Consider the following 13,384-nt stretch of genomic DNA (forward strand, 5'->3'; position numbering starts at 1 on the left):
TGAAGTATTTATGTAACACTGAGTTGTCTGAAGTATTAATGTATCACTGAGTTGTCTGAAGTATTTATGTGACACTGAGTTGTCTGAAGTAATTGTATGACACGGAGTTGTCTGAAATATTTATGTTTTTTCTGAGGTATTCGACATGGAGTTATGTGAAGTATAATTTTCTGGAGAACTGCATGATCACCTTAGACTCTTCACAGCATTGTCCTCAAAGGATAATACAGCGAAATAATGCAGTGTAATACATTTAAACTGTATACTGTCTTACCGTCAATATGTTTTGAATAGTGCCGATATCTTGCATGCGTTAATACAATCATCTATATTATTTGATATATATATATATATATATTGATTACTGCATTGTTTGAAGACTTGTATTGGACTGTATGTCTTAGACATTAATATAATGATGACTATGTTTTGAAGTACAATGTATTTATTTATCTTTCTCATTTTGTTTCCTTTTGACGTATCGTCTTGTTGTTTTAAACACATTATTTTCATGACGCCATTGTATTCTCTATTGTTCCTCTGATATACTGTTGTCATGTGTTCGTTATTCCTACGGAATGGTCCGTTGGCTTGGGGCTATATTACATAACGAGATCACGTCCAATATCATCAGTCGTATTCGCGGAGGTATTACCCCAACTATACGTAAATCGGCCAGTGTAATATCTGACAGAGAGTAAATCTAATAGAAATGTCCCTGTTAGAGGTCATCGTTATCCCGCTCGAGGAATATAAAACTATATGATTTGGATCTTAAGAGTTTCTGGGTCGACTATTCATATTTTATCAGTATCGACATTTTCATTACACAGGAAATACATAAGGGGAGTTTATACAATAATATACCCTAAGGTACAAACGATGTAGAAAATTAGATTTGCTTTTTACAAAACGTAGAGATAAAATTGATTAAACTGAAGTCAGATCATTGTTTGTCGTAATTTGTTGGTATAGATTTTTTGTCTACACGACTATTTGTTTTATTATGGTAAGTGTATATCGTAGGGAACTATTAATATGATTAGTTAATCTTGTTTTATCAATCATATAATCAATTTTAGCAAGTCTGAAAATGAAAGTGTTGTGTTACACTAGTCCATAGCCAGGGCCAATCCAGGTAATAGCGACCAATATCCATGTTTAAAATACTAGCCCATGGCTAGGACCTTCCCAGGTAATAGCGACCAATATCCATGTTTAAAATACTAGCCCATAAAGGCAGGGCCCAGCTAGGTAATAGCGACCAGTATCCATGTTTAAAATACTAGCCTATACAATGTAGTCCCAACCAGGTTATCGCGAGCTACGTTGTATATCCATGTTTACTATACTAGCTCATTGCCAGGGCCCAGTCAGGTAGTGGTGGGCCCAAACTGATATTTGTAATAGCGAACATGAATCTTGTCTACGAGACTAGAGGATAAACAGAGACACCGCCATCCGTGGAGAAAGAAGCCATTCGGTATATTGAAAAGACTAGGTTACCGGTGCATCAAGATATACTCCAGTCTACTTATCTTCTCCCCATTTAGTCTACTTTATAAAGCTACCTTAGAACAACAATACGCTGTGCTTTTAACTGACTTTTATTGTTTTCGTTATAACATCAGGACGACTACTTCAATGCTCTCGGCATTCTTTTTCACTACTCAGGTTCGACCACCGGGTACTTAAGCTGCCTTCCAAAATAAGATCTCCCATGCGCTTTCCTTCCGGGCCAACAGGAATGTTTATATGATAAGGTGATATAACTTGTAAAATGAATAGAGTTCATATTTATTATAGGCTGTTCCTTCAAGAAACTTTATGTGGACTAACAATATATCATTAAACTACAATAGATATATCTGAACTTGGATGTAAGCTGAAAATATAGTGTAAATTAAAAAAAATCAACCAATATTCTGTTGCATCTATTTATTTCATTGCTTCATCAGTAATATTTACATAATAAGTCAATGCAATACAGGCGAAGATTTATAATGTTTGTTTAAAAAAACTATGTTATAGCTACCATGCATTCATGCCTATCAGATAGAGTGGATTTACGTTCTACAACTAGCGAAAAGTATGTACACAAAAATAGTTTATGTTACGAGCCTCTCAGTGTTGTGCCTGGATAGCCTAAACTGTTAAAGTATTTTTTATATTCAATTTGCTATTGGTCAATCATTAATCAAACGTAAATTGAACTTACAAACGATGAAAAAAGGCCATTCTATATTAAGTTTATTCAAAATTTGTACAAAAAAATAACAAAAAAAAAAAAACAACAAAAAAAACACACACACTCACACATCTACACAAAAGGGAATAAACCCTTTAAATAAGAATTTGTTAAATGAATAATGTATACATTAAATTACAATATCTTTTGATAGTCCGTTATATTAATATCATAATTTTAAATGTGCTGAGTGCAGAGTATTTTTCTCTTATGTTTTTATCGCATTGTTTCGTCCTTTTATAAGGTGACCTTAATGAATTAATAAAAGTGTATCATTAAGTAACTGATAAATCTGTATTGTGCAAATATTTGTAAAATTAGATATATCTAACATTGTTATCTCTATTGTTTCAATATATTCTTATAAACAATATAGATGTCTCTATTATATTTAAGAAGATGTTACACACGAGGACGATATCTAATATATTGTAAGAGATATATCTAGTACATTCAAATGCATTTTATTTCTGTTACATGTGTTTTCATCGTGAATTATTAGTTCAAAATATTCATTATTTTTGTTCATATATGTATTTGTTTGATTTTAGATATACATGTTTTTATCATACATATATAGATATACATTTTTTTATAATACATTATTTATTGCCAAATTATATAGAACTCGTTAAAACTAGCATTCATGTAATTATGTTTTTTTTAAATGAACTTGAAGGTTTATTATTGTTATGATGTATCACTGAAATGTATCTCATGTATATTTGTAATTCTGTTCTAGATAATAAATGATAATTTTGCTTGCTTTACAACATATACTAATAACATCCATTACTTAATGGAAGTAGACAAAATTAACTTAATCTACAATCTACAATGAAAGCCCGACTATAATGATAGCATGATAAGAGTCATTGTTCTACTTCCTCAAATTAGCTGTAATTTAACAGATGGCGAGCGCGTGTCCACGTATACACACGCGTTTGTAAATGAGGTTAGAATATACTTATATTGTACACCAAACTTCAGGAAACCACGGCAACCTAAGGTACTTCCGATGAATAAATCAATGTCAACCGGTTTATTAACCAGTAAAAAAGGCACGATAATATAGATGATATCCTTATTAAGGAGGAAGTTTTTTCATTAAAAAATCCATTCTTGTCAAAAAGGAATAACTGCTTCCTCAAAAAAGCGAAAAAACACTATGTTTATAAAAAAAACCCCAAATAAACTGCATCCTTTAAAAGAGGGGTTGGAGGGAGAGGTGGAAAAATGGGGTGGGGATGGGGGTGGAGAAGGGGGTTGGGGGTATATACGCCTACATGTATTACGTCACATATTTAATGAGTTTTTACTTACACATTGCCGACCAGATTACTTGTTTTTTGTAGTCAAGCTTCTAGAAACACTAAGGAGGAAGTTAGATTCATTGAACACACTATTTACATTTTGTAAAACGTTTCTTACAATCAATCCTGAAGCGTTTGTCCATTATTCCATACACAATGGGGTTTACAATGTTGTTGACAATGTAGAATGTATGTAGAAACCGGTAAAGAAGAAGCAGACTTGGTGGCACAGAGGACCAGAAATTTCGGTTTAGGGTCTGTTCTATCATCAGCCAGACTTTCGGACCGAAGCTGATTATGTAGATGATGGTGATGAGGATGAAGATGACAGAGAGACGTACTCCTTGTCGGTCGGCATGACTCCCTCTTCTTCCTTGAGATCCCGTCGTGGAAACCAGGCTTTGCTTCCGTTTCGATCCCTCCCGATCAGAAAAGCTTTGTTTGCGGGGTTTATTCCCTATGAAAGGCGTTTGGAATCCGTGTTGTGATCCGCTTTCTTTGACATGCTCAGACGTTTTACCTTTAACGTTAGGGTCCTTCATTTCCATGGCTTCCTCAACATCGTGACTGCAGGACACAGACGTGCTTGCGCTTGAACTCATCGATCCCAATCTTAGTCTGAACCTTTTCTGTCGGAATATCACCCAAATAATGTTACCATAACAAAACAACAAAACTGCGAACCGAACCATTGTTATAACAAACAATAGTACTTTGTAGACAACGTGTCCTGCTTCGTGTTGTTTGTCCTTCATATCAATACATTTCCATGTCTGAATTTCGAATCCTCTTTTCATTCTCAGAGGTACCTCCTCAGCTCTGTATATATACAGCGCAGGTGCTGCAAACACCAAACTAATTATAACCATAATGGCGATGATGACCTTCTTCACGTAAACAGTCATTTGACGACCAAATGGTCGACAAAGCTTGAGGTAGCGTTCCGCAGCAATTGCGACGAGAAAATTGGCCGACACTCCAGCAAGCAGAATACCCAAAAATGCCGCCATCTTACACCCAACGTCATCATCGAACATTAATGGATAGGTCTGAGCGTATATTCCGGTCGATGACGACACAACACACGACGCCAAGTCTGCCAACGCTAGAATTGGGATGAAGTATCTGTCCTCTCTTACAGGTTTCTTACGTGCCCAGTACACAAACATCACTAAACTGTTTCCCAGTACTCCAATCACGAGGTAAATCCATAACACTACCGTTAGTGGCAGAAATTTTCTAGCGATGATGCTGTTGATTAGTACCAGTGATGGAAATTTAGGTACTGTCGTGGTATTAAACAGGTCAACGGGAGGTTCGATTGTCAGGTTCATGTTGATGTATTCAAAGCTGCAATAACTTCCCGTAAACGTTAGTATTTACACACCAGGGCGGTGCTGACATGTACCATGTGATTGTAACACGTGTTCTGAATATGTTAAACGTTCGCGTTATACAAGGAACGTGGTATGTGGATACGCTACGCTGATTCCAGACCACATCTACGTGTCGTCTGAATGAACAGCTTAAGAAATCAAATAAAAACATTTCTGAACTATAAACTTTGACCTGACACGTGCTTATACAAGCTTGCGTGGTAATGGTGTATGGCCTGTCGCTGTTGATGGTATCTTGTATATAAGTACAGGTTACCGGACTGTGTACTTCAAGACCACTCGACATTACCGTAACTAGGCGATGTACAAGTATAAAAACAACCACAAAAGGCTATGTTACGAATATATGATATGAGAATAAATAACAAAACATTTGTAGAATTGATTGCATGTGTACATTAAGTTTATCTGCTTAAAAGGGCGCTTAAAAATAAACAATTTAGGATTATTTTGGTTTGATGAAATCTGAGTTTATCTAAAAGTGAAATAGCCCTATATAGCCTTAAGTCAACAATGCAGTAGTAAATTGCAAAACCACATTTTGAGAATCGCTGTGTAAAGGTCATATAAAAAGGTTCGATGTCACTAAGCGTTTTGCAAACTGTTGAAGGTCATGGCTATGAGACACAATGTAAATAACATTTTTCTAACGGATCCCTGTATATAACGACCCCAGTCTATAATGACCGCTTGGTCACGGTCCCAAGCTTTTATTACCTATAACGATGACCTCGTATATCACGACCACCTGCACAACGCGACCAACGACCGGTCGTTTTGGTCCCCTGATCTAGATCAATTCATAATGATCAGTCTCCGAGGTGGATCAAGGGAGTTACTTCCCTTCGACTATGATTCACTTTTGATTTTTGGAACTAGCTCAGGTTTTTACCATCGTAATTAACGACCATTAGGGCGCCCATTCAGGAGCCAAGTCAAGTATGTTTTAAAAAGAGGAACTTCTCAAAACCTTAACCTTTGAGAAAAAGTTTGATGAAACTGACCGTTTAAGTCCAACGCGAAAGCCAGAATTAAAGTAGGGAAAATCCAAACCATATTTCTAACTCAAAATAAAAATTAAAAAAAAAATAAAAACATGGATTCTAATGGAGAAACTTGAATTTCACAAACAGGTAAGATCAGGTATTACGTAAGGGTAAGCGTCTTCTGCTTCATATCGGCGACACTAGTCATACAAATCTAGGTCAAACCAGGGCTTAGTCACATTCTCAATATAAGAACTAGTGTAGTGACAACGGAACCACTGGGCATATCACCAGCCATTGGACATGTTTTGTGACAGTTGGTCTTCATCAACCCCCATCTCTCAATGCCTTGCTTTCTTAGTTATATCCGCCAGTTGTCGACATCTGTTACAGAATTCCGAAGAATGAACTGAGACCTGTCAAAACCATAAGGGGAAGCATGGATGCTACTATCTAGAAATGGGGAATTTACAATTTATAAATTGAAATCATCAGTTTTTTACAGGTTATATATGTACATGTATACTGTCGCTGCCGGCTACGTTGTAAGCATAGATTTAGGTAAGTCGACATTTCCAATAAAGGTTTCATTATTTAAGAATAGCACATTTTCAATATATCTACAGGTGAAATGTAAGAACACTAATACATAAAACCATGCCGGAACACCTAGTCCGGAAAATAGTCACAGCTAATATTAAACCCAACGTAACCGGATCAGTTTGATAATGATACGTTACACTGTTATATGTGCTGGTAAGCTTTGTGTTGTAGGAAACAAAACATATTGGACAACAGATTTGTTTCCCTGCTGGAAGATCTGATCACCAAACTTAACAAATGTGTTATCAATTCGTTATATTGAAAGGAGCTACATACAGTAGCATATCATGCTTACAGTTCACGTCAAGAAAAGGGTTGCCATTATCAACAATTGAAGCTGCCAGATTGCTTTAAAATTAGTTTACCGAAATATTGCAAAAAAAAAAAATAATAAAAAATTAAAAAAAATACAAAATAAATAAATAAAAAAAAACCCCAAAAACCCAAATAAACAATAAATAATTATGATGATAAAAAACGGAATTCACAAGCTAAAGAAGTTTTTTTATGCAATTTGCTCATTCCATGTCAAAATTGGGATGGGGATTAGGTCATTGAAATAACATATACAAAAATAACATAAGATCTTGTAGGATACAAATCCTACTGAAGGTAGACTATTTACTGTATAGTAGTGTACAGTGAGCAAGAAAATTTGGTAAGAAAACTTGACTCTGCAAACCACACAACAGCATTTAAATATAAAATTAGACTTTGACTAATGTAAAGGCCGAAGAAGAAATATACATGGGCATTAAGGGTAGCAGCAAATGTCTAGGACCTACAGTTCACCAGTTTACAATACAGAATTCTACCATGTTTGCTATGTAACGCCAGTTTTGATTGGTTTAAAACCATGTATTATTATTATTTTATTTTTTTTTATCCTTTTTTTTTCAAAATCAATGCCATATGATAGATGCTCTTGATCGTAGTACTGTATTGCCTGTATATTTCATCAACAAATAATGCAATACTCCAGAAAAAAATTACAAGGTTTTCTCGGGGTTTCTTTGCTTTTTTTCTATTAGAAAGAGGTCGATCTCAGAACTAAACAGTACATGGTAGAATAGAAATAATCAACTTTGACTCGGATATTTTGCAATTTTAATTAATAACTCAGGCCTGCGGCCTTCGTTATTAATTTAATTGCAAAATATCCTCGTCCTCGTTGTATATCCTGCAACAATACACGAATCATCGTTAATTATTTCTTAAATATATGAAGTTCCGTACAATAGAACACGTCATGCCGAAGAATAAGTATAATGCTGCTCCCTACTTACAGATGCTTTCTCCTGGGTTTAAAGTGGTATTACGGACTAAAAGTGTGCAAATTAGAAAAGAAATTAAGAAAAATAAAATTGATCTATAGAAATGCCTAAATTGAGACAAGAGTGTTAATTTTACAAGAACGTCAATCAAGCCGTGTATCAGCGTCAATATAGCCTCTGATTAAACTGGTTTATGTATAAGTTTGTTTCTTGTTTTAGTTTAATAGCCTCGTAAACAGGAGTGTCATTTTTGAGGCAGGGTATTCCTGTAATAGTTTTTGACTACCCTTTCTAGACAACATACAGGAAGCCCATCGCTTGTCATCCGGAGCATTAAGGTTAAAGTGTCTTGCCACAGGATACAACCACTCCAACACAACCTAGCCCGTTTCACAGCTTCCGACACCGATAAGGAGTGTCGAACCACGCACCTTGGATCTTCACCTAAAGCTAATATAAGTAACCGGCGTTCTAACCGACTGAGCTGTTGCGGCCCAGTAATAATCTATAAAAAATCATTTCTAATAAAATCGAAGTTCTAAAGAATTTTCTCTTGATACGGATCTAGTAAATTATTATTGTTCAAATGAATACACAATCTACTCAATCGTTATGTAGTATTCATTCGTCACACTCTTACTGCGAAACAGTTAGAAATTGAGCTGCGGCCACTTCAAGGAATGCAGATGATCTGCCTGCCTTTTAAACGGACGTTTCCGGAAATATCTTCCGGACATTGATTTTTAGGCGTATCAACAAAGCCTGTATATATTTATATATGTGTGTAATGATATCGTCAAATATACACTTTTAGTCCCATAAATCATGTTTACAATACATTGTTGATATCTTTACATAACGAAAGTTACTAAATAACTTGCTGATATACAGAAGGCACTCTTTTTTTTAATTTCAGTCCTTTTATGTAAAGTAATGTACATCCAAATGTGAAGTTGACTAATTATCTCCTCCAAACTTTTTTTTTAAACATTTACATAAGGAACGAATATAAAACATTTGATGATAAGATTTGATATTTTCCTTTTGGAAACTATACACAATTTAAAGTCTTATATGCCGGCAGAAGTATTAAAGAGACACTCTAGCAAAAAAAAAAAAAACACTCTTAAATATCATATTGGCTGTGTTATTTTACCATGCTAATTTTCAAAAGATTTTTTCCCATTTCAAAATATGTTCCTGTTAACACTATTCACCCAATTATAAGTGGAAATCATGTAAAGCCTTTATACATGAACCGTCTCTTTAAAATAACAAACAAAATATGCGGTAATTCGTGGTGTAAAAAAATGTACTTCTGATTGATAAGTAATATTTATTTATATGTCAACAAGAGACATGATTTGATTTACTAAATTCTCATTGGCTTCGATCCCTTTGATTGGAAAGACTAACAAACCCTTCGATTGGAGTAATTGCCAAAAGCATCACAAGGATAACAGAAATCGTGGAAAAAATGAATTATTTTAATCAAACCGAAAACAGATCAATTTAGATAAACTGAGGTAGGAATAAATAAACAGTAACGAAGTCATTCTACAATACAGTCAATGATCGATATCAACGATAATAAACTTTGTTATACATGTTTGTCATTCGAAACACATATCAATTATAAAAACGTTAGCACACAACCCTTCTACGGTCAAAGCAAAAAGTATATCTAGCTTACTTAAATAAATACTTGATATGCACTTACGAATGACGTATATAGTAAATATTATACACAAGCAAGAAGAGAATGTCAACATACATTTATATATTACAAATAATCACCGTACAAACCAACATTTTCTATTGCATTGTTGTCTATTTTCGCAACTACGTACTCGAACATTAAACAAAATCAACTACCCGCTTTCAATATGTTTACTCTTGTTCGGGAACGACGAACTTTCAAATGATTAATTATACAAAATGTCATCATCCTCTCCAACAAATTTGAATAAGCACTTTTCATCGAACAAATCATCCTCTATTTTCATATCATCTACCTCTTCTATTCTTATTGGCACGGACAACTTCTGTCCCCTCCCCATCCCAAACCCAAACCCCCGCACCACTCATTCTTTACCTACATTTCCATTAAAACAAACAAATTACGTTTACTAGTAAGTTACTATAACAACTGTTTATGTGGATTTCAGTAATTAAGCAAGCATGTCCAAATTAAACTAGATCATGTCAGGAAACGGTGTTACATAAGTTTCTAAACTTATTTCCGGATCATATTCTTCCGTACTATGTATTGTTATCAAGTTAACGTTATATTATGGATGAAATAAAGCTTATGTCAAACATTCACCGCAGCTTATTTTGAACATACCGTTCTTTTTCGTTAAACTATTGAACAATGCATATTTCATGGAGAGTAAATTAGAAGCTATAAATCCTAAGATAAATAATTGATTATATTATATATGGATAAAGTTTTACCTTTTTGAAGATAACATGCACAATAGGTAGTTATATATATAATCATATTGGCCTATAACATTATGACCCTTGGGTAACACCTCATACCGAGTAATAATGTGCCACATCCTACAACTTTGGTGGAACCCAGTGTATCAAAGGTCAATTAAGCATTTTTATACAAGAAAGCCATCGTTGAGTTTGAAATATTTTAGCTTTTTACCAATCTTTGGTCAATATTATTTTTTGATTAAGATAAATGAAAATCTATACACATGATTGTATCAGAAAAATGTCCATGTAGTTGTTGTTTAAACAGACATTTAGTGTAAAGGTTTATATGATACTTGTTTGCATAGATTAGCATAACATATATTTCTAGTTTACGTAAATCTACCATTGTATTTATTACTTGCTTACATAGATCTACAACATAACCTTAAATGTATAATACTTGCTTACATGTATATAAACTTACAATATAACCTTATATGTATAATAATTGCTTACATAGATCTACAATACAACACTATATGTATAATACTGGCCTACATCTATCTACAATATGATATTATATGTATTATACTGGCATACATACACCTACAATATAACATTATATGTATAAAGCTTGCCTAGATAAACCTACAATATAACATTATATGTATAAAGCTTGCCTAGATAAACCTACAATATAACATTATATGTATAAAGCTTGACTAGATAAACCTACATTATAACATTATATGTATTATACTGACTTAAATACATCTTCAATTCAACAAAATCGATGTACTAGATATCAATCATTTTATTCTTGAAATTTTTGATTGTGTATGAAATCAACTACCACACGACTCAAACATTGAAATCCAATTTTTTTCACAATTGAAAAAAGGCCTTGTACATTATCTATATTGTTTGTAGAATATATGACACAATGCACACGTGTGAAGTTATCGTCATTTTGATTGGAGATAAAATGTTAAATGTATTAAAATATGCAAGGGTGTCTCACGTTTTACACGCTCCACAATACATAATTTGTTAAAATAGTTATAAAATGTCATATCAAAATATCATTAAAAAAACAAGTACAAAAACAATCTGGTTATTATTACATTAAAACAGCACACAATTTAATTGCAAATCACGATAACACCAAACATCAGAGTTAATTATTAAACACATCTTTCTATACATTGTAAACTCTCCCCTATCACGCTATTGTATATTCCCATACTATCCTACAAAGCATTTTTTCTTTTAGTACTATTGTACGTGGACATAGGTAATAGGTGAAATGTGACTGGCAGGAGACCGAGAGTTATGAAAATTCGTAGAAATGTAGTCAAAGTGTAGTAGTCAAGTTTATTTAACCATATATACACAATCTCTATTTAATGTGTATTTTAAAGATATGATTAAATGTCCACTTCAATTCTAATTTGAGATTCATGACTTATTTGAGCAGACAAAAAAATTGAATGACTGATATACTAGCATATTTATACCTTTACTTTTCACGAACGTCACCATTTCTTTTGACGTTGTAACCTTGTAAACATGTATATTGAGTAGCTATAGATCTATTCTTATGATTTCCTCCAGTCACATTTCTCTACCCTCTTACTTGTATGCAGTAATTGTAAAAGAAGTGGTTTAATCAGTTATGTTAGTACGACTTAAGAGAGTTTGGTAGTTAGGGGCTGTCCAAATCACATTCTCTCTGGATTTGAGTTTGTGATTGGATTTCATTTCTTTATAATACTTATTCCAACAGTTCTTTTTGGATATCAATATTTTGTATCATATTATGATCCCCAGTGTTAAACTATGATTTTTACATTGTAACTTTATACTTGTACAGCGTAATTGTTATATATGACATTTCAATAAACAAATTGGTTTATTGATTAGTATGCTATAATATTTTGACATATACCCGCTAAAGTATCATAAAAATATCTCATCTCTATAACCTGTATCAGAAGTGCAACCAGTAGGAAATTGTCCATTATTATTTCTTTAAACTAAATGACAGTTTTTGAAATGCTAATGTCCCGTTTCTAAAAAATGTCAACATCGCTATTGTGTCATTGCAAGGGCATGGCTACATACATACGCATGATGTATCGATAATAACTTCACATTCGTAAACGTTATTGGTTTTTATGTAGTTTGCTTGTTTCCATCTAGAATTTGATCTATATTTCGATATATTTCGAGTTTCGCGTCCTGTGATCTATACGATAAGTCCTTATCATCACCTAGAAGGACGAATCCCATGTATGATCTCGTTTGATTCATTCTGGTGCTACTATTCTAACTCTCAATTTGCAAGGTGGCGATATCTTGTGGGTATTTCTCTACAATCCTTTCCAAACATATGATGTAGAAACAGAGCTAAAGCTAAGTTGTCTACAAAACCCTTGTTACAGTACACCTAGTTTTCTTTTATGAAATCTACATTTAATACAAACTGAAATAGAATTCCAAATGTCTTCAGGTTTTTTTCAAAGCACATGTTTATGTAGAGTATATTTTGAGTCGAAAATCACTAATGTTTCGGACAGCGGAATATACTCCCATGCCATATAGGCTGACGCAATATCCTAAACAAATATTCTCAAACATAACATTGCATATGTGTATACTGCTAATTTCATTTTGTTAAGGATTATTTTGAATTTTGGCAAATCAGAACATACATATTTTATTTGTTTTTGCACGATTCATTATAAACTAAGACTTCCACTTAAATAATACAATTAAAGTGGACGCAATCATGTTTGATAATTACCTTAAAGAAAATAAAGAATGAGGAAGATCCTACTGTTTGAGATAACAGCTCTTAAGCGGAACCCTACGCATGCGCGTGTTCCTAGAAACAAATGTGACATACGTTAACATAAGGACGAAAGTCACTTTCGAGGGACATAATAACCCTTTAATATAAAGTTACCATTTTTTTCTAGAATCAGCAAGGAGGAACAGCAAGTATAAACTCGCATACTATTTGTTTACACCTAAATCACATATTAATTTGGGCGGACGTAGATTGGACTCATCCTGTGACTTATTTGTCTGCCTTCGCTGGAATTAAATCTGAGCATACCGCAATGTAAAA

General features: G+C 33.6%; 1 protein-coding gene across 1 annotated transcript; it reads right to left on the minus strand.

Annotated features, from left to right (window-relative positions):
• Positions 1 to 1,923: 1,923 nt before the first annotated feature.
• On the minus strand, positions 1,924 to 5,116 carry LOC117323502 (cholecystokinin receptor-like). Its single transcript, XM_033878761.1, has one exon. The coding sequence runs from the start codon at positions 4,893 to 4,895 to the stop codon at positions 3,651 to 3,653; it is 1,245 nt and encodes a 414-aa protein (XP_033734652.1). The 5' UTR covers positions 4,896 to 5,116; the 3' UTR covers positions 1,924 to 3,650.
• Between the last annotated feature and the right edge of the window lie 8,268 nt (positions 5,117 to 13,384).

The sequence above is a fragment of the Pecten maximus genome, chromosome 3 (genome assembly GCF_902652985.1).
Source record: "Pecten maximus chromosome 3, xPecMax1.1, whole genome shotgun sequence".
Taxonomy (NCBI): Eukaryota; Metazoa; Mollusca; class Bivalvia; order Pectinida; family Pectinidae; genus Pecten; species Pecten maximus.